Source organism: Camellia sinensis, chromosome 6 (assembly GCF_055761805.1).
Source record: "Camellia sinensis isolate YWXY chromosome 6, ASM5576180v1, whole genome shotgun sequence".
NCBI classification, from domain to species: Eukaryota; Viridiplantae; Streptophyta; class Magnoliopsida; order Ericales; family Theaceae; genus Camellia; species Camellia sinensis.
In genome coordinates, this window is record NC_138966.1 from 22,140,952 (window position 1) to 22,164,446 (window position 23,495).

Sequence of the window (23,495 nt, forward strand, 5' to 3'; positions counted from 1 at the left end):
TTTTTAGCTATTTTAGCTTGTTGGTTATTTTAACTTGGGGTTAAAAAGTCTTGTTTGAAAAGAATTTTTTGATTTTTTTGACTTTTTGTGAGAAAAATAATGTAATGATTATAAGTTGGATGTGATATTTTATTTTATTGAACTAAAAAAACCTATCTATTCAATTTTTTGTGGCTAAAATAGTCTCAAACTCATCCAACCCATTCTTTCCCAACTCAGCCAATTTAATCTGAAAATTATTTCATGGTAACTGCTTGGTTTGGTAATTTAATTTTTTTGATTAAAATAATTAAAAGTTGAAAGAAATTAAAAATTATAGAAAAAAAAGTTACCAAAAGAAATTAAAAATCTCAATAATTTTCAATTTTTTGATACAATTAAAAAAATATATATTTTCAAATTCATAACTTATTTCTACTTTTTTTTTTTTTTTTTGTTGAACTGGAACTTATTTCTACCTTATAAAAACAAATCAAAACACAATGTAAAAAAATCAAATTTCCAGCGAATCCACAGCAAATTGCCACAAAGTAAGATGAAAATTAAGTTAGGCAAGACAACGTCACTTTAACATATACGTATACTCTCACGCAACATCCACTTTCCGCGTCACTCCACAGCTATTTTGCAATAACGCTCCTACTCAATTTGATAAACATCTTTGGTAAATACTCTTTATTTTTTTATTTAAATTATTACAAAAGGGAAAAATTTTCTATTTCTAGAGAATCACCTTTATCTTTTTAAATAATAGATCATTTTTTTTTCCCTCTAATTCATTTTTTTAATTTTTTTTTAAATTTAAGAGATTATTAGTGACTCTGCAAACCACCGTAATATTTCCTAAATTTAAGAAGCGAATCGATTAAAGCTTGATTTTATTATAATTCATCCTTATTTTAACTAAGCGTCTTTTTCACAAGTATCTTTTGAGCTCAAGTAAAGGATAAAAAAATTTAAAAAATAAAAGACATTTTTTATTAAATTCAATATACTTCTTTAATAATTTTACATATTTTTAAGACATTTTATGCATATTTTTTAATATTAAACAATACATAAAGAACAGTTATTTACATTTGTCTTTAACTAAAAATCTAAGTAAATTTGTTCACACTACTTTTTTAACTTTGTTGCTGAATTGAATTGTCACGCTTCTAAGACAAAAAAACAATCAATAACCACAAAATGTAATGTTGACAAACTTATTTAATGTATGAATAAATTTGCACAGGTGGAACAAGTGTAAAAGTTACACATGCAATCACCAACAAACAAAATTTTCACAGCACAAGCACTTCCCAAGTGAATCAAAACCTGTATTATACATAAAGTTTTATTATAAAAATATATATATATATATATATATATATTTACAGAAGAAGGTTGTGTTTTATGTAGTTCTAAAGAACCTCATGATCACCCAGACACAAACATATATCAAAAAAAGACTAATCACCATCTCTAAAAACCCAATAAAATTTCAAAAAAATAAAATAAAATAAACAATTAAAACCATGAAAACAGAGAATCCACAATCTCTCTCTCTCTCTAGCAGGGATTGTCTTGAGGAGGGTTAAAAAACTCAGGGTCGAGCTTAGCCCTGCAAACAGGGCAAACAGGGTTTTTGGAAAGCCACGTATCGGCGCATTGTAGATGAAACCCGTGATTGCAACCGGGTACCAGCCGAGCCGGTTGATCCACCTCTATCTCGTCCAGACACACCGCGCACTCCGTCCCCATCGCCAATTCCTTTCCCGTAATCTTGGGCAGCTTTTCCAGCTCCGCCGCCGTCAGACCACTCTTCTCCTCCGGTTTCTCTGGTAGCCGGTAATCAGTCCGGTTGCTGTCGATGTTCGCCGCGTACCACAACAGACATAAGTAGACCACGAACACTGCGCTCATGCCGGCGCACGGTAGAAACAGTGCAAGAAACACCGAAACCAACATTTCCTTCTTTTTTTTAAGTCGAATGAGAAAGGAAATTCTGTGGGTGTTTGATAGAGGAGAGAGAGAGAGAGAGAGAGAGAGAGAGGGCTAAAGGGTGGTGGGGTGTAGGATACCGGGATTGTATGGGGCTGTGTATTTTAATTCCTTATAATCTTTGTTTTATTTTACTTTGAGAATCTGTTTAAATAAGTTTAAAAATTTGATTATCAAAAATTTATAGATTTGCTTATAACTTTATATATTTTTTTTTAAAAAAATGTGTAAAATATTTGGGGAGTTTTTACTTATAATTTTTTGGAAGGCATTGCTATACAAATTAAAAAAATTTAATTTTCAATTCTAATGATGTGACAATCAATTAAGGTATCTAAAATAACACTTCTCTCGTATCTTCTCAATTATTAACCAATCATATTACTCACGCTTCTTCATCTCTCTCCTTAACTCCCTCCTTACTAGGCCATTGGGCCTACTTTTGGATCCACTTTTGATGATCTAAACCATTCACATTTTAAGATTTGTTGAATATATCATACCTGTAAAAAATTACGTTGATATGAATCAAAATCCTCTCCTTCAACTCTTTCCTTAACTCTCTCCTTGCTAGGCCATTGGGCCCACTTTTGAATCCACTTTTGATGATCCGAACCGTTCACATTTTAAGATTTGTTGAGTATATCATACCTGTAAAAAATCAAGTTGATCGGATATCAGAAAGTATGTGTTTGGAAAACTGTTTATTAAATTTTTTAAAAAAATGATTTGTAATTCGATGATTCGAACACGTTGTTTGTGATATCCGATCAACTTAATTTTTTACAGGTATGATATACTCAACAAATCTTAAAATGTAAACGGTTCGGATCATTGAAATTGGATCCAAAAGTGGGCCCAATGGCCTAGCAAAGAGGGAGTTAAAGAGAGAGATGAATGAGAGGATCTTGATTCATTATTGGGTCTAGAAAATATATTTAGAAAGTGAGTTTGTATATATATATATATATATTTTTTTTGTTTTTTGAATTATTTTGAGAAGTAGTTATTTAAAGAGTAATGTTAGGTTTAACAAAAGAAATATCATAAAAAATTTCATGAAATTTTTAAAAATAATTTAGCATGATAGATAGCAAAATAAGAAAAAAAAAAAAAACTTACATTAATATAAGTATGTTTTAATTTTGAAGTTTTAGTTTACAAATAGTATAAACTTAGTTGTCTTAACATTCAACAAAAAAAAGTTTTATCTTATGTGCCCTATGATTGATAGATAGTGTATTGTAACTTGTATATAATTGTATAACATATAATAAAACACCATAAACTAATATAGGGGCGGAGAATCTTTATGAAAATTTTCATAATATTTCTTTCATAAGCGTAGCATTACTCTATTTTAATTGATTTTTAAATTTTTTACGAAAAGATAAAAAAAAAAAAGGAAAAGAAAAGAAAAAGAAAGAGTTGATATTTTAGTAGTTATTTTTTTGTAATTTTGGTAGTTCCTAAAACAGTCTTTATGAGACAAAAATAATTTAAATGACCTTGTTTATTTTTAATGATTTTTTGATTTTTTAGCTAAAATATAGGGTAAAAAGATTAGTACATTTGGGATAAATTTTTGATTTTTTACGAAAATATATGCAAAAAGTAAAGAGAAAAGAAAAAATTTGACCATTTTTGTATAATTTGTTGACTTTTTAATTTTTTAAATAATTTTTTAATTTTTAAACTAAAAAATCATATTCTCAAACGAGGCTACGTAGTTTTAATTCATGCCTTATCAACTTTTAATTTGTAAAATGTTTTTTGGGTGAGTAATTTTGTAAAACGTTACACCAACCATATTTCACTTTTTCGCTGTTAACTTTTAAGTTGTATTTGAATCATTAATTTATGTAAGGATTTGATTAAAAAATATATATATTATGCAAAATGCACATATATATTATTTTTTAAAATTTTCTTTTTAATTCATGATTTAAACACAATTTTAACGATAATCGCCTTATTTGGTTTGTATTTTGGGATATTATTTCAAAAATAATTTTCTGGAGAGAGTTTACAAATTTTGAAAATTTGTTTAGTTGTGTATTTTGAAAATAGTTTTGGAGTTTGAGATGATTTGATATTTTTTTATAGTTCAATAGATAGATGTGAAAGAAAAAGCAATTAAGAAGGAGAAGAGGAAATGTGATTGATTGATGTGTAATACAGGGAAAAGTGATTTTTAAATTTTTTAAATTTTTTTTGGGATAAATTACAAATACATCCCCTGAAATTTGATTAAGATACGAATCGTTCTTATAGTTTTAGAAATTACATTCCACCCACTGAAGTTTTTATTTTCATATCAAATCACCTATTTTATTAATAAATCAAGTCTAATTAACAGTTTTTAATAATGTTAGAAATATGTGTGAATTAATAATTTATGTAATTTTATTATTATATAGAAGAGTAATTATGAATTTTATTTTTATAATTAATTCTGTTAAAGAGAATATTTGTAATTTTTTAAACCACAAAAAATAATCCGTATTTTAAACAAATTTCAGGAGATATATTTATAATTTATCCTAAATTTTTTTTAATCAAACATGTTTTAAAAAATTTTCTTTAAAAATATATTCTCAGAGACAAACCAAACATAACCAATAAATTTTGCCAAACAAGTCTACTACAGCGAACAGTAAAGGTTTTTCTGGGAAAGTGGGGGAAAATATGTAAAGGGGATGTTTGGGCAGAGGGAAAGTGGATGGTGAGGTGGGAGGAGAAGAAAGGGGGTGCGACATTCGAAATGGAGGTTATTAATGGGTAGGGGGTGAGTGAGGGTGACGCGTATTTATATTAGGAGGGTAACGGCTATGTTGGGAACACAAACAAACAAGAGGAGAGAGGCATGAAGGTGAAGCTGTTTCTGATTTCGTGGATCAAAAGAAAGAAACACTTGCGTTTCATTTCTTAACTACGAAACTCTTTTTCTTTTTCTTTCCTTTTGTTGCTAAAATGCACTGTCTATACTGAATTTGTGTATACGACTACCCAATTGTCCACGACATCGGTTACACGGGGAACAAGGTTGGTGCACTGTTTTGCTGGCATATTGTTGTGTTGTAAGAGCATCACATCAGTTTCAACTTGTTTATAATAAAGGGTTGTTTGAGGTGTTGTAAATAAGTTCTCGTTTGGAAATAGATTAATTTAATAATTTTTTAATTATTTAACTAAAATATGAGTTAAAAAAATTAGTATGTTTGGGATTACTTTTTGATTTTTTACGAAAAGATGTGCAAAAAGTAGAGAGAAAAAAAAATGTTTGACTTTTTGGTATGGATTGTTAACTTTTTGACTTTTTAGTAACTTTTTAATTTTTTAGCTAAATCGTCCTTCCGAAACGAGGCCTAAATGAACTTTTTATCTTTTTAGATTAAAAAATTGAGAAAAAAAATATGAATGTTTGAGTTAACTTTTTGAATTTTTATGAAAAATGTGTATTAAAAAATTATATAAATTAGTGTGTACGGGAAAATTAGGATTGAGAGTTGTGCAGTTGTAATTTTTGACTTTTGGTGAATAGTGATAACTTTTTAACTTTTTGAGTAACTTTTTGACTTTTTGACTTTTTTGTAATATGCCAAACTTGGCCTAACTTTGAAGTTATTGTAAAAAATAAAAGTTAAAAATATGTGCTTTATTAGATTCGGTATAGCGTTCATTCATTTTGTTAACATTACTATATCTCGTTATAATAAATGAGGTATTGTTCATCACTACAACAAGCGGATTAGGTGTTACCGAAAATCCAGCCGGTCAACCGTTCAATGGCATTTTTTTTTTTTTTGCATTTTTAAAAAATTATTTAACTGGCGGCTCATCAATTTAATAAAAAAAGAAATAATAACAAATATAATAATAAAATAATATTTTAATAGGATTGAGTTAGAATAGAGAGTTTGATGTAGTGGGAACATCTCCAACGGTAGTATGCATTTTACCTATCTAAATATTACTATAAAATATACATTTTATTTTACATATTAACTGTTTTATGTTTTTACTCCAAACATGCTCTTTATTTTAGTTATTTATTCAAATACTATTAATTTTATAGAATGTCACGTCAGTAACAAAAATGGAGGGAAATGATCCTAATGATTGAATATATTTTGCCTAGCGTTGAAGGCTAGCTACATGTAACTAGTGAATATGAATTGAACTAAAATGCCTAATCATATGACTAGTGCATTGAAATTGAAAAAAATAAGTCATATTATGCATTTTAACTAACAAGCATTATATGCTTAATGGGTTGGAGATGTTAAGTGACTAGTTAAAATAACGAAATAACTTTTTAAGCTCTAATTTGACTAAGAATTTGAAGAGGCTGAAGCTGATGCTCTAAGCTTAGGAAAATATGTCATGAATTTATTTTAATAATTTAAATTATTTATAGTGTAAAATTTATTGAATAGATCATTCGTGAAAAAATTCAAATTAATTAAACATTTGTAACTCACAATAAAACAACGTTTATGTTTAGGAAAATAAACAATTAGTATGATTTTAATATTTTTAAAAAATTATTATTCAGCTTGATCATGTGGTTATACTTGTCAGATTAATTTTATTTTTATATAAATAATATGCTCAACAAATCATATAAAATAAAAGGTCAAAATTATATCTGAATAAATCTCAAGAGATATGAATAGCACCTACTCCCAATCCCAGTAATGCTGTATATAGCTTCTTTTTTTTCTTTTTTTCCTAAAATTGCAAATACATTTTTCAAATTTTACTTAAAATATGAACTACTTCACATGGTTCTACAAATTATATTTTATCAAATTTTTAATTGCATAATAAATAATTATTTTTATTAATAAATCATTAAATTAATTAATAGTTTTTAATAATATCATAAATATATTTCAATTAACAATTTAAATTATTTTATTGTTATATAGTAGATTAGTTAGAAATTTTATTTTTTCTCTTAATTTTGTTAAATAAAAAATTTTGACAATGAGATATTAAATTACATATACACCCCTCGAGGTTTGGCTAAATTACAGATGCCCCCCTGAGGTTTGAGAAATTACGAATTCCCCCCTGAATGCTATATTTGCATAAGAAATTAGGGGATAATTTGTTATGAAATATAAATCTCAGGGGGCAAATTGTTATGAAAATACAAACCTCAGGGGGCGGGATGTAATTTCCGAAACCTCAGGGGGGGTATCTGTAATTTAGCCAAACCTCGAGGGGTGTATATGTAATTTGCCCTAATTTTTAAAATCACATGAGATAATTCATATTTTAAGCAAACATCATAAAATGTATTTGTAATTTACTCACCTTTTTTTTTTTCCTCTTTTGATTTTTGACTTCTTTTCTTTGATATTTTTTTTGAATATTCCAAAAAAAAAAAATTATTGAATTAACCCACTTTTTAAACTATCAATTGAACTAACACATTTTTTGAAACTGATATTCAAAATTCAATTTCATGATGACATGGCTCCAAGTTACTGCCGACATGACATTATGAAATCACAATTTCAATATACGATTTCACCCTGCAAAGAAATCATATTTAGAAGTTACGATTTCAACTATCATAAAATCATATTTAGAAGTTAAATGCAATTTCATCGTCAACCTAGCAAACTTTATTCATGTGATTTCATTACACTAAAAAAAATACGAATAAAATTATTTTTAAAAAAAAAAACACGAAAAGGTTTAATTGACCTCAAAACAAAAATTAAAAAAATAGAACCTTTAATGTAAAAATGTTTTTAAAAAAATATGTAATGAAATTCCAAATAAATAATCAATTAATTGACATGGACAAAAATTTGGGCATTTTCTGCGAAAATAGAACCTTTAATTCATAAAAAAAAAGGATTATAAGGTTTTTCTTAATGAAAGTGGAATTAAAATTTTGATTTATTTTATTTTATTTTAGTGTATTGAAATCGTCTAAATAAAGTTTGCTTGATTGACAATGAAATCATATTTTTAACATGCAATCTATCTGTACTATATATTAAGTAAAATGAGATTTCTAAACCCCAAGACTTGTGGAAGTTCCAATATGTCAATCCTAATTTTCTAATTTTTTGATTTAAAAAAAAAAATTAACCTCAGCATTTATTAACTTCTCTCAACCCATAAGACTTTTTGACTTCTCTCATAATTACTGCAGTACCTTTTCCAAAACAAATAATATGTATATTAAAAAAAATTTAAAACAAATATAAATATCTATATCTATATCTATCTATTTATTTATATTTATCTTTAACCCACAAGTTTTGTGAGAATTTCAATATCTCAATCTAAATTTCTTGATTTTTTGATTTAAAAAAAAACCTTAACATTTATTAATTTCTCACAACCCCCAAGCCTTACTCTTATAATAACACTTTAATGCATTAAGAATAAGTATAAAAAAATTCTTTTAAAAGTCCAACACATATGAATTCCTTGAAAAGTCCCAACACATATGATTATTATCCCTCATAATAACACTTTAATGCATTAAGAACATGTATAAAAAAAATTCCTTGAAAAGTATAACACATATGATTATTATCAAAATATTATACTTTAATATAATATAAAAAAACAAGACATTTAATTCATTGAAAAGTTCAACACATATGATTATTATATTAAACTTTAATATAATATAAAAAAGAAAAATAAGACATTTAAAAAAAAGACATTTAAAAATTACAATTCACATATATATCCCTTGATCAGCATTTATTACATTTTTTCAATCCACATGCCTGAATTTATTGATTTGGTCAAAATTCTCTAATCAGCATTTAAAATCCCCTCATACAGATAATTATAGATACAACCCGTGCATAGTTACTGCAGTACCCTTTTTAATTTCTCCAATACACTATGGTTAGTGATAAGATTGTTAAATTATTATTATAAAAAATCTTTAAAAACATAATTTATATGCTAAAAAAATCTAAAATAAATATAAATATTTATAATTATCCCGTGCATAGCACGGGTGATAGGCTAGTACTATATATTAAGTAAAAGAGAGTTTTTAACCCCAAGGCCTATGGGAGCTTTAATATCCCAATCTGAATATTCTAAATTTCTTATTAAAAAAAAACTCAGTATTTATTGATTTAGTCAAAATCTCTTAATCAGCATTTATTAACTTTTTTCAATTCATATATCTTTTCATATGCCTGCATTTATTGATTTGGTTAAAATTCCCTGATCAACATTTAAAATCCCCTCATATAAATAATTATAGATACAATCCGTGTATAGTTACTGCAGTACTATTTTTAACTTCTCTCATACACTATGGTTAATGAAAAGATTGTTACATTATTTTTATAAAAAATCTTTAAAAATATAATTTACATATTAAAAAAACCTAAAATAAATATGAAGATCTATAATTATTGGTGGGCTAGTTTCATCATAATTGAAATTGCAACTTTTCATGGCAATTAAAATCGTAGCTTGAAATGCATCTCGAAGTTGGATGGTGCCATGTCAGTAGTAGCTTAGAAACATGTCATTATGAAATTGCATCTTATGTTGCGATTGAAATCAGATTTTGAATATATAATTTCAAAAAATAGGTTAGTTCAATATGAATAGTTTGAAAAGTGTATTATATCCCTGTTTGAACCATATTTTTTTTTTTTTTTTTTTTTTTGTTGATTGTGACTTATTAGTTATGGTCAAATTCGATTATAATCTGTCGATTGAAATTATAAACTATTTCCAAAAAATAATCTTGATCACATTTCTTTTTATTATTTCTGTCGACAGATATACTGACATGGCGCAATAAGTATGCTAGTAACGTGGTATGAAAGAGATGGTGATGTGGCTTGAAAAGATTATATAAACCCAGTAAAGATATTTGTTGAGATTAATTAGAAACCATATGTTAAAATCCGGGGATCAATATCAAATCAAAGTATAAAATGTGCAAATAGTTCTTATGAAGATATGTAATATGGTTGAGTCGAGCAAAGATTAAGGAAGATCATGAATTGATAGCTACAACATGAGGTAGCGAAGCAAGTATAAAAAGAAGACTTAAAGAATGAAAAAAAGAAAATCAATCAACCATCAAACATACTCGTGCAGAGTTATTTAGTAGTAGTTTTAAATTAGCAATTTTAGGAGTAGATTAAACAAGTAACCTTTCCAACCCTCTATTTCTCTTCTTTTTGTCGATTGCTGTATTTTTTTTTAACTTCTTTGTTTTTATTTAAGTTCTTATAACTGATAGCAAGTGATAATTTAATTGAATAAATACATATTCTATTTTGTTTCATTTTCTTCTTTATTTAATAACCTCTAGGGATGTCTTTAATCTGTTGAAGGCATAGAACTCGACCACAAAACCAGTTGAAGCTTGTCGATCAATCACTGTCGATTGGACTTAAACTAGATTTTTACCAACAATTGATAAAATGTTTTTTTTTTTTGTTTCTCCATAATATTGAAAAAAATAAAAATAAATAAATAAACTCCTTTTTCTTTAGAGTAAATTTTTTAATTCACCATTGTCATAATTTGTCATTTAACTGAATTTACGAAAGTAACAAAATTTCTAACTATCTTCCTGTACAATAATAAAGTCACTAGAATTATTAACTGAAATTTATTTCTGATATCATTACAAACTTTAATTGATTTAATGATTGATTAATGAAATGAGCCATTTGTTATCTAATTAGAAAAGTTGAAGGGGCGAGATGTATTTTCCAGACTTATTACAGAGACAATTTAATATTTTAAGCAAATATTAAGGAATATATTTATAATTTACCCTTTCTTTTAATGGGTTGTGTGAAGTCAATAGATATTTTAGCAATAGTCTGAAATTTTGTTCAAAAACATTTTAGATTGCTCAAATTCATTTTATGTGTGAATCTCATATCCATAATACACTAAGAAAATCCCACCACAGCTTTGAATGAATTTGAATAGTAAATTTATGTAAATTCGAATAGTTTAAATAAAAGTTCAATATCAGTGTAAATAACACGCACGCATTATCCTCATATAATAATAAACCACTGGTGAAACTTTCTGTTTAGATATAATTATTAAATTTAACAGGATCAATAACTACCAAAAGTGCAAATTAAAAATGGTGAAATAAATCACCTTTCTACTTTTCATTGGAGAAATTGTAAATCAGTAAAAACAGTAGAAAAATAATTACAATATAAATGAAATCTTTTATAGTGTAATTTTGACACATATAATAGACTTGCACCATGCATAAGAATGATTTACACCATATATACAGAAAATTTGTATCATCATAAAAATAAAATTATTTTCACTACACCATTGAAATACAATTTCCCCTTTTTCTTTTAATTTGTAGTTTTTGAGGACTGAGGAGCACTGTGGATGATGTTTAGTGGAATTTTGGGGGTGTTGTTTTATCTTGACTGATTAGGGAGCCATTATCATGTTTTGATTTGGCCCACAGGATGATGAAAAAGTCACTAGCCAAATGTAACTAATAAGATTGGGGAATTGATTATACATTGGCCCCAATTAAGGTTGACCCCAAATTAAAAGTATGGTTAAAGGCTACTAATATTATTTTGGTTTATTGGAATAAAGTGAAAAAAGATGAACATTCTATCATCAACCCCTTTGTGAGATTACCCCTAATAAGATATATGTGTCTCATTGTATGATCACCATCTGTGCATTTAGAATTATTGTTCCCTCATATAATATTTTTATTCTCACTAGGATTGTAAACAGTTCAATCAATTAGAATTAAAAGAAATAATCACCAAACCGAACCCTTGCTATGGTTTGGTTTTGTCAGTTGGAAGTTACATGAAATTCTACAAGTTGAAGTTAAATGAAGAGAAAATGATGAAAGTTATTTTATAAATATCTTTCTTCTAACTTTTATTACAAAACATATATTATTAATAACCTTTTTCTTTGAATTAGTGACTTATTTTTTAATATTCAAAGAATTAATCATTTTACCAAAAACTAAAAAATCATCATTTTAATAAATCAAACATAACTTGAAAATATTCCAATGCAGTCTATGGAAAATAATAAGTAAATGAATAACGCTATATGTACCAATTAGTGTATTAACAGATGATATAACATAATTTTAGAGGTTTTGAGTATTTATAATTTGTATTATGGGTGAGATCAGTAATAATGTCATAATATATGTTGGTACAGTAATTGGTGCATGTAGCAAGTATCTCCATTGAATTCATGCACTTTTTCATAAGAATGATGCGCGGAAAATAGCATTAAAGTTTTATGAGTTCGTTTGGGAAGTGAGTTGGCTTTTTAGTTTTTTTGACTTTAGTTTTTTAATTTTTTGACTTTTTGGCTATTTTAGTTTGGGGCTAAAAAACCTCGTTTGAAATAAGTTTTTTTATTCTTTTGACTTTTTGTGAGAGAAATAATATAATGATTATGGGTTGGATGTAACATTTTTCTTTTTAAGCTAAAAGTCTATTTTGTTTTTTTATGATTAAAATAATCCCAAATCCAACCTAACCCAAATTATCAAACGAAGGCTAGATCCCTAATGAATTTGGGGTGGAGAATGTTAGAAGAATATACTCCTCATGCTATGGCAAGATTAAACACCTGTCACAATAAATATTTGAGTAAAGTTCTAGTGGTGTAAATGACTACATAATAGTTGGGTGTTTGCGATTTCATTGCGGTCTGACAATTTTTAATTTGTCATTCGTTTATCAGATAGATAGATTGGAAAAAATTAATCCGCATTCATCCACCGAATTGATAGATACGGATTGATAGATGAATACAAATTGGTTTACCAGTTTAAACTTTTACAAATTTTGAACATAATACAGTATATTGTCAACATTTTTTTTGGATAAAAATCGAACTCAACATAATCAAAATTTTATCAAGTAAATTGTCAAATACCAATAATAAATACATATAAGAAAATCTTGCATTATCAAAACTATTTCATTACTTCTTTTTTTTATTTATTCGAAAACAATTTAATTTGATTTTTTTTAAAAAAAAGAACAAATTAAGCCTTATATTTTTCATACAAAAATATTAAATATCAACCCTTACCATTTGATAAAAGGATTTCTAAATTGAAAATACAACAGAGTATCTAAACTTTTTTTTAATTGAAAACACAAACAGAATATCTAAACAAATTAAAGACACAAAATCTTATAAATTATTAGGGGCTCGTGGTTTGGCGGTTCAATTGCGGCTAAAAGAACCTCAAATCTGCCATCTGTCCAAAACTAAGAAGATGACAAAAAATCAATCTATAATTGTCCACTCGTCATCACACATCTATCCAAAATGTGACAAATTAATTCAATTCAATCGATTTGAACAAATCAAAATATTCACTACTCACCCCTACCTAATAGTGTCTCATTTAAAAGAATATACTCCTCATGCTATGGCAGGGTTTAACACCTGTCCACAACAAATATTTGAGTAGAGCTCTAGTGGTGTAAATGACTACATAATAGTGTCTCATTTAAAAAAGGTCTAGCTTCTTGAAATTGAGTTGTAAGCAAAACTGTGGGTAAGATAAAATGGATTGACGAATTTTAAAGGAAAATATTTAAAATTGAATTTTAGGAAAAAAATTATTTTACTTCCATATGATATGATTTGATAGTACTTCACTTCCTGTATTTTAAAAATAGTTATATATCTCTCATGTAATTTTAGACTAAAATACAACCTTAACTCCGTCAATATTAATAATAAAAAGACAATTCTACCCGTTATGTTTTCTTCTGCTTCTATTTTTGGTTCTTTTTGTAAACTTATAAATAAATTTACCTTCGTGACTAAGTAAAAAAAAATTGAAAACATAATATAAAAATCATTTAAGAAACTATAGTTTCTCAAATAATTTTTTTAACAAACTTAATTTTTAATTTTAATTGGATATTATGATATGCATGTATATATATAAACTGTAATTAATTTATGATTTAATTTGTTAAATATATACGTATACGTTTAAGGGATTTTTATTGATAAATTTCATTTAGAAGTGTTCTAACCCAAGAAGTCTATGAAATAATTTTTTAACCCACTTAATCACATGTATGTATGCTTTTATTCTATAAAATCTTTTTTTTCTTAATTTACACTATTTTCTTAAACTCTTATGCCCTTATATTTAATGTTGATATTTAATATTGATATGTAATGTCTCAACTCTAAACCAAAAAAGCTCCCTTGTCATCAAACTTAATGTTGATATTTAGTGTTCCTAAACCCTAAACCAAAAAAACTCTTTTTTCATCAAACTTATTAAAAAATTTGATAATCTTATAAAATTGACATCTTTCCGAAAAGTTCTTTAATGGCTTCAATGCCCTGAGAATTCTCTCTCATTTAATGTAAACGTTCACAAAACCTTTCCGAAAAATTCTCTCTTATCTAATGTAGTGATGTGAATGTTCACAACATGTGAACATTCTTATTTTTAAACAGCGATAATATGTTATTTTCTCTTTTTTTTTTGTGATTGTGATTGCTATTGGTTATGGTGGTTTGATATATTATTATCTATGTGTGTAGCTAATGTTGTGATGTGAACATTCACATTATCTGTTCATTCTTATTCACATTATGTTTGATTACCCATAAAATAGTGGTGTGTGGTTAATGCATTGTTCATGCTATCATTTTTTCGTACTTTATAAGCTACAATGTGAACATTGACATCATTGATATAATATGAAGATTACCATTGAAAAGTATCCATTCCCACTTAATATTGTCTATTTTTTTGCCCTAATGTGAACTTTCACACATGTCACCATAATCATATTGATATAACATTATGAACATTAACATTTGTATGTGGATATAACATGAAGCTTACTATTGAAAAGTATCTATTTTTACTTAATGTTGTTCATTTTTTTTACCTCAATGCGAACTTTCACACATGTCACCATGATCATAGTGTCTTTATCAATATTCCAGAATTCAGGTGAATCTTTACATTCGTATGTTTTATTATGAATATTCGCATCATGTAATTGACAACATAATGACAAATTAATGCGAATATAATGACAGTCAACATCCTGATGCATGAGAACTACCAAAATATAATGACAATCAACATTAATGAAGGTAGGAGAGATTAAGGGTGTTTTAGTCTTCTTACCTCAAATAGGACCTAATGAAATAGTTAAAAAGAATATGAGTTGGAAGGAAAACTCTTAGAAAGTGGATTTATCAAAAAAATTTCCTATATTTAATTTAAAATGTTATTAAATAATAAACTGGGTTAAAAATTAAAAATTAGATTAAAATTTTATGGTAATGAATTAAGTAATTTAGGTTAATTTATGATTTTGTTTATTTTATGTATATATGTATATGTTTAATTTAAAATGTTATTAAATAAGATATTTTTAAGGTAATAAATTAGGGTGTTTTGTTATATATATATATATATATATGTATGTTTTGGTTTATTTTAAAATGTTATTAAATAAAAAATTGAGTTAAAAATTAAAAATTAGATTAAAGTAGTTTGATGATTAATTTTTATAATAATAAATCAAGGTATTTATGTTAATTTAATTTGTTCTATATAATACGCACAGTTAATTTAGAATGTTATTAATAAGAAATTTAGATTAAAAAAAAGAGGTAAAAGAATGTTAGTGCCGTCTTCTTACATTGAAATTTAACTTTGAGTAATTTTTTTTTTCTTTCGTACTCTCAAAATAAACATGTGAGACACACTCTAATTTGGATGGAAAATGTTGTAGGATAATCTTCACTGTATTTAAAAGATTTAATTCTATTGTGTACACAACAACAATTAGAATTTAAAGAAATAAAGAAAATGAGAGAATTTGTTTGATTACAAAAATCAAACTCGAAATAAAAATAAATAAATAAAACCACAGATTTTATTTTGTTACAAAAACAAAAATAAAATCTGATTAAATAAACAAATAAAAACAGAATAAAATTAAACAACTTATTTGGTTAATTTATTTGAATAACTTTTCTGATCAAGTCCAGTGTTTAACACTGTGTCCTTAAGACAGATTCGTCCTCTCCACGGTGCTTTCAGAATTTGGACGTCTATCTCCCAGGATGAAATGATCTTACCACAAACAATAGCAGCACTACAAATTGTTTGCCTTACGAACACACTAAGTGTTTACACTCTTTCTTTCGGAAATAAAATGCAGCAAGATGAAGAATATAATTTGCAGAGGATGGAGTACGAAAATTGGAATGAAATCCAAATGGGAGGCTAGTCTATTTATAGATGTAAAGGTGACTCTAGGTTTTAAATTGAACAGGTATGAAACCTGTTAGATTCAAATTTAAACAGATTTGAATCTATTTATTCAAACAGATAAAAACGGGAAGGGCTCTGTTTGGATGAGCAATAAATCCAAAACAGTTTAATTCTGGATTTTATTTTAATAAAAAATAAAATTAAATTCAAATGTTTTTGGCCCAAAAAGATTAGAAGCCCAACCGGACGGACGGACGGCGGCGCGCGCGCGCGCGTGGTGATTTTTGGGTCCAATGGGTCTAGCCCATTTTGCCCATAACCTCTCCCTCTAAAACACTTGGGTACCCCTTGGGGCACACCCTAAGTATCTCACCCTAAGCCTTATAAACCCTTTCAAAACTTCCCACCAAATCAATGTGGGACAAGCCAATTTACCACCTTAAGGAATTTCCACCAAAACTCCATTTCCATGGAGCACACTTTGGCTTCAATTTCCCATTCACTCGGTAATGGTTTTAAGCAACCAAATATACCACGTGAATCACAACGCGGCATAGAACGCGTTACCACTTTGACCCGAGTAAATCGATGCTCGGGGCCCACCTAAAAAATAGACCAAACTTAAGAAAAAATTCTAGTTTTACCCAGAATTTTTCCACCATTTCCAACAAATGTAACTATAACATTTAGTCTAAAACCATATAAGAAATATGTTACTATTTTTAAAATGCATAGATAAATGTTTTCGAATCATATCACAAGAGAGTAGAATAGGTCTTAATCTAAATTTTATTAAAAAACTATATATGAGAGAGTTGGCAATTTTAGATAACTTGAAAAACTAAAGAGAAAAATGGAATAAAAATAAGAAAAGATATATTTTATTATGATTTCTATACTACTATAATCTTTAGAATCAATGATTTAAAATGATTACTTTCGCATTACTATATCAATCCATAAGGGTGTTCGCGGTTTGGATTTGGACGGTTTGCGGATCGGTTTGCACTCGTTCACATCTATATAGTTTGTGTGGGGACATAATTTCTGAATGACAACACGTGGCCGAGGAGTCACCGAAGTACCAGCCGAAGTGCCACGTGTCCTGGTCATGACGCCGAGATGATGCGAAGATACAGGAATCTGGGATAAGCGGATAAGGGACAAGAGTCCTAGAATGAGAGAGGATTTCAGTTTGGATAAAGGTAAGACTCTTAGAGAGTTTATCTCAATCCTACTAGGAGTCCAAGATTAGCAGTAATCCTAAGTCCATTGAAGTTAGGCTTCTATTGGGATTAGGTAAGTGTTGGCTATAAAAGAGAGGCACCCCTATGGGTCTAAGGTATGCTTTTATATTCTGAATACTGAGTTAAGCACTTTTGCTATCTTTGAGAGATAACTGACTTGATCGTCGGAGTGCCCCGGGTGGACGAACCACCGCCGGAATCTCTTCTTTCTGTTGTAGGTTGTTCAGGTTTAATCTATTCTGTCGTTATTCTCGAGCTGAGTACTTAGTTGGCAGTGTGGTCAAAAATTGACACACACAATTTGGCGTCGTCTGTGGGAACGCAAGGAGAATAAATGGCCAACGACAGACAAAAAAAGAAGGTTGGGGACGACCCCTTTATTGAAAGTGGGAAACATATTGACCTTGACGTCGAAGAAGACAACTACAACGAAAAGACTCGTGATGAGAATCACGGAGGAAAAAAGGTCGGCCAGGAGGGCGGCGTACCGAAGAAATCGGACCGGAGCGGGTATTATAACGAGGACAACCTCCAGGTATGGAAAGAGAGATACCTGCGGAGGAACAATGAGGTGAAAGAAATGGCGAACAAATTGGTGGACCTACAAACGGTCGTCAATTTTCTAATTCAGATCAACGTCATGCAACTATCGTTCCCGCTACAAGATACGCCGATTCCAGCGGCCAAGATAGGTGCCTAGAAAGGGGGGTAGAAAACAGTTCCTAGAGTCCCTCAGCATGGCGGGACCAAGGGACATTCTCACTGGCTTTCGTGGGAGGTCGGGCATGGAGAATCTCAGAAGACACGATCTTGGCCTAGATGATTAGGTCCTAGAAGAGAAGAGCTCAGCCTAAAGTGAGCAGATCCCAGATTCCAGAAGACAAGATCTCGGCCTAGATGATTAAGTCCGAGAAGAGAAAAGCTCAGCCTAAGTTAAAGACTTTTTATATAAGGTCCACAAAGGAGTAGGTGGAAGCCATGCAAAGGGCTGGACAATGATGCTTGGGAGTTGGAATTTTCAAGCCAAGATCGGTTTAACACTTGTTGAAATTTTTAAGAAAAATTTATAAGTTGAAGTTAAACTGAAGTCATGTTTAACACTTGTTGAAATTTTTAAGAAAAATTTACAAGTTGAAGTTAAACTGAGATCATGTTTAACACTTGTTGAAATTTAAGAAAAATTTACAAGTTGAAGTTAAACTGAGGCTATGTTTAACACTTGTTGAAATTTTAAAAATTTACAAATTGAAGTTAAACTGAGGTCATGCTTAACACTTGTTGAAATTTTAAGGAAAATTTACAAGTTGAAGTTAAACTGAGGCCATATTTAACACTTGTTAAAATTTTAAGAAAAATTTACAAGCTAAAATTAAACCGAGGTCATGATTAAAGGAATGAATGATATAGGTTCCATTAACTCAGGATACCGAGGTAATAGAACCTAGGGGCAGTTGTGGGGACATAATTTTTGAATGACAACACGTGGCCGACGTTTCACCGAAGTGCTAACTAAGGTGTCACGTGTCCTGGTCATGACGCCGAGATGACCTCGGCTAGGCCGAGGTTATCTGCAAAGATACAAAAATCCGGGATAAGCGGATAAGGGACAAGAGTCCTAGAATGAGAGATGACTTCAGTTTGGATAAAGATAAGACTCTTAGAGAGTTTATCCCAATCCTACTAGGAGTTCAAGATTAGCAGTAATCCTAAGTCCATTGAAGCTAGGCTTCTATTGGGATTAGGTAAGTGTTGGATATAAAAGAGAGGCACCCCCATTGGTCTAAGGTATGCTTTTATGTTCTGAATAGTGAGTTAAGCACTTTTACTATCTTTGAGAGATAACTGACTTAATTGTCGGAGTGCCCCCGGGTGGACGAACTACCGCCGGAATCTCTTCTTTCTGTTGCAGGTTGTTCATGCTTAATCTATTCTGCCGGTGTTCTCCAGTTGAGTACTTAGTTGGTAGTGTGGTCGAAAATTGACACACAATTTGGGAAAAAGTCAACCCACAACCGCTCGTAGTGCAGTTTACGATTTGTGCGGATAGGGTTCGCGGATGTGCGGGCGGTTACAGGCGGTTTACGGATTGGACTTTTTTCTTCAAAAATTTATTTTTGAACTTTTTTTTTCTCATTTTGTAAATATTTATTTTGGGCCATTTTCTCCCCATTTTTTAAAATGCTCCAACATTAATAATTAATGAATTAAAACTTATAAAATTAAAAACACAACAAATCAATTCAAAACACAAACAAATCATTCAAAATCCTAAATCAAATCATAAACTAACAAAAGCTCATATTTCAAAATCCTAAATTAGAACTCCATATTCATCAGAAATTTAAAATTTCAAATTACACTTCATCCGGGACTAGTTCAGTTATGAAACAATAATAATACGATCAATATTTATACAGTTTCAATTGATATAATACTATTAGCAAATGTAATGGTAGAGTAAGTTCAAAGAATAAATGGTGTTTTGTTTTGGGCAAAAATATATAAGTAGGATATAGGAATGAAATCAATTGTTAAGATTAATAATAAAAATTATATATATATATATATATAAGTGCGGACGGGTTCTTGCGGGTGCGGTTAAACCCGTAACCCGCAAACATGCCATATTTCAAACTGCATCCTCCCGCATTGTGTTTGCAAAACCGCCCATTTGTATGCGAGTTGGGCGGGTTTTGCGGATCGGATAAACCGTAGCCCACCCCTATCAATCCATCATGATAAAATGTAAATACAAAGGGTTCAGCTTGTCTCGTGTTGAGATCAAGACTGGATTCATTCTGTTCGGCCCATGGGCCCTTTTTGGGGCTCTATTTTGATAATCCGAACTGTCAATGTGTAGAACTCGTCAAGTATTATATCCTTATAAAACACCACGTTGATCGGATATTGATAACTATTTGATTTGATAAGATTTGTATTAAAAAAAATAAACGGTGAAAAAATAAATAGTTGATAGAATTCTGATCCAATCAAATAGCTATCAATATCTGATCAACGTGATATTTTACAGGGATATAGTACTCGACGAGTTCTACATATTGAACAGTTCAAATTATCGAAACGAGATCCAAAAAACAACCCATGGGCCAGACTAGATGGGTCCAGTCTTGATCTCAACATGAGACAAGCTGGACCCAAATTTAAACTATGCTCCTTGAATTGTTGGTGCTCAAGTTTATAAATCTAAACAAACTACGTTATGTTTATAAAAAAATTAGTGAGAAGTCTATTTTTAGGGGTGTGTACGACATTAAATTGAGAAGTTTTATTTACATAATATATTTATTTTCTTACATCCTTTATTTGAGATATTTTTTTTTCCCCTAATTTTACCCATGTGTAAAATTATGTTTAAGGACAAATGATAAAAATTAAATATATTTGATTCTCTCTTTATCCCATTACATTTTAATCTTTACTTTTTTTCTTCCTTTCTCATTTATTCTTCTCTACTATACATTTACTTTCAAAAAATGAGAATTATAGTATTTTGATCATAAAAAATAATAATAGACGAATAAATGGTGATGAAAGGCCAGTAAAAAAATAAAATGGTGACTTTTTTTTTTCTTTTTTTTTTATGTTTTTGTTTCATTTTTGAAGAGGATTGTTCAACTTTTGTTCGGTGTAGTAGAATTGAACAAAATCAAATAGTTCGGAATCATACTGCCGAATAAAAAATACTTTTTCAGTAGTATTTTTTTTTTTTTGAACATGTAAATTAGAAAGAAAGCAAGAACCAAAAGACAAAAAACTAGCAATCCCCCAAAATAACTGCTCGAGAAGGATGGGAAACAGAGACCCAATCAAGTGGAAGATGACCTCTGAGATGTGCCTGGGCAACCCAATGAACAGCCCTGTTAGCTGACCTATATCCACGAAAAAACAAAATTTCCCTGTATGGCCAACATTCTGATATCGAAGAAAATGGCTGCACAATCCCATGGGGGGTCGTTTTCAGAAACACTGAGCTGAATCACAGATTGGTTGTCCCATTCAATCACAATATCTGACAGATTGCAGGTCTTAGCCAACTGGCAAGCCAAACGACAAGCAAGAGCTTCGCCTTGAAAGGCCGAGGAGCAAGGCACTGTCATCACTCTCCCATCCACAAGCTTGCCTCTCCAATCGCAAAGAATAACCGCAATCGACGCAACATTTGTACCTGTTCGAATAGCCACGTCGCAATTTGCTTTGAACTTCCCAACTATAAGCGGATGCCACTGGGACCTGTCTTCAGTAATCCCTACAGAAGGTTGGTTTGACGGGACAAAATTAAGGCTAGAAATGTTCTCAAATTCATCCTGGGCCATCTTAATTCGGAACAGCATTGACAAGGGATCTACAGGTCGTTGATTAAACACAAAATCATTCCTCTCCTTCCAAATAAACCACCCTGTCCAAGCGATGGCGCTGAAGAATCTGGTACGATCCTTTAAGTTATCAAAGAAACCCATTAAATCACAAGACCACTGTAAGACTGAGTGAATAGGCTGCCCCTCAAATCTAAAATTATATTCCCCACCAAACCACATCGCTCGAACCCAATCATAATCAAATAGGAAATGTTCAACAGTCTCCTGTTTCTCATTACAGATCGAGCATATAGCAAAAGGAGCACACTTTCGACGATGAAGATTTACCTTAGTCGCAAGGGCATTCTTGCACACTCTCCACCAAAAGTGACGAACTTTCGGAGGAACAGTTAGGGACCAAATGAACTTCCAGAAATTTTTTGGGAGTTAGAAAGACGAGGATAATGAAAGGGCCAAAGATTGAGACCTCTCCAAACCCATTATGTGATACCTAGATTTAACAGAGAAGGCCCCAGTAACTTTATGGTGCCAGACCAAAGAGTCTTCGAGATTCTCCATAGACGCTGGAATCTTGCAAATAGCTTGACACTCTACAGTAGAAACAACATTATGCAAAGTATCCACTTTCCAATTTATGGTCGTTTGGTCTATACCATCCACTACCTTATGAACCACACTATTATCTGGCCTCAAAGTAGAAATCTTGAAACCAGGTAAACTAGGAACCCGCCAATCTTCCCAGAACAATATAGACGCCCCGTTCTGGGCCTGCCAACGAACTCCTTTCAATAAAACTTTCCTTCCTTGAATTAAGCTGGCCCAACCCCAAGAGGCCCTCTACCCACGAGAGGCATTGAGGAAATCAGAATGGGGAAAATAAATACCTTTTAACAGTCTAGCACAAAAAGAGTTTGGGTATTTCAGTAATCTCCAACCTTGACGGGCTAGAAGAGCTAGGTTGAAGTCATTGAAACTCCTAAAACCCAATCCCCCTTGACTTTTAGCCAAAGTCAAATGCCGCCAACTGATCCAATGGATGCCCTTCCTTTCCGGGTCACCACCCCACCAGAAATTACTAATGCAGGAGTTAAGCTTATCACAGAATTTTTTTGGAAATGCAAAACATGCCATGGCGTAGGCGGGTATTGCTTGGACAACTGCTTTAATCAAAATTCCCTTTCCCGCATGAGATAACAGTTTCATTTTCCAGCCTTGTAGTTTTGATAATACCCTCTCAAAAATGAACTCATAGGCCTCAGCTTTAGACCGCTCCCAAAAGGAGGGTACACCAAGATATCTAGCATCAGATGGCGTGAGCTTAAGGCCTGAAATCCCACAGATTCTGTTGCATAAGTCCAACGAAACATTTGAGGAGAACTGCACACTTGACTTTTCAAAGTTTACAACCTGACTAGAAGCATCACAATACGTCTTCAGGACCTCCAGAGCATGCACACATTCTTGGACATCCGCCTTAAGAAACAGAAGAACATCATCTACAAAAACTAAATACGATAAAACCGGACAAGTTCTCGCAATCCTCAACCTAGAGAGCATGTTGTCTTGGAGGCTTTTTGCTAACAATTTGGACAACACATATGTGATCAAAATAAACAAATAAGGGGATAATGGATCCCCCTGTCGGAG

General features: G+C 30.3%; 1 protein-coding gene across 1 annotated transcript; it reads right to left on the reverse strand.

Annotated features, from left to right (window-relative positions):
* Positions 1-1,551: 1,551 nt before the first annotated feature.
* On the reverse strand, positions 1,552-1,950 carry LOC114263638 (RING/U-box superfamily protein). The gene has a single exon (XM_028204211.2). It carries the CDS (start codon positions 1,948-1,950, stop codon positions 1,552-1,554), a length of 399 nt encoding a protein of 132 aa, XP_028060012.1.
* Positions 1,951-23,495: the final 21,545 nt, after the last annotated feature.

Excerpts from the sequence above, each read along its gene's own strand:
- LOC114263638 (XM_028204211.2), bottom strand. The coding sequence starts at position 1,950 with ATGTTGGTTTCGGTGTTTCTTGCACTGTTTCTACCGTGCGCCGGCATG.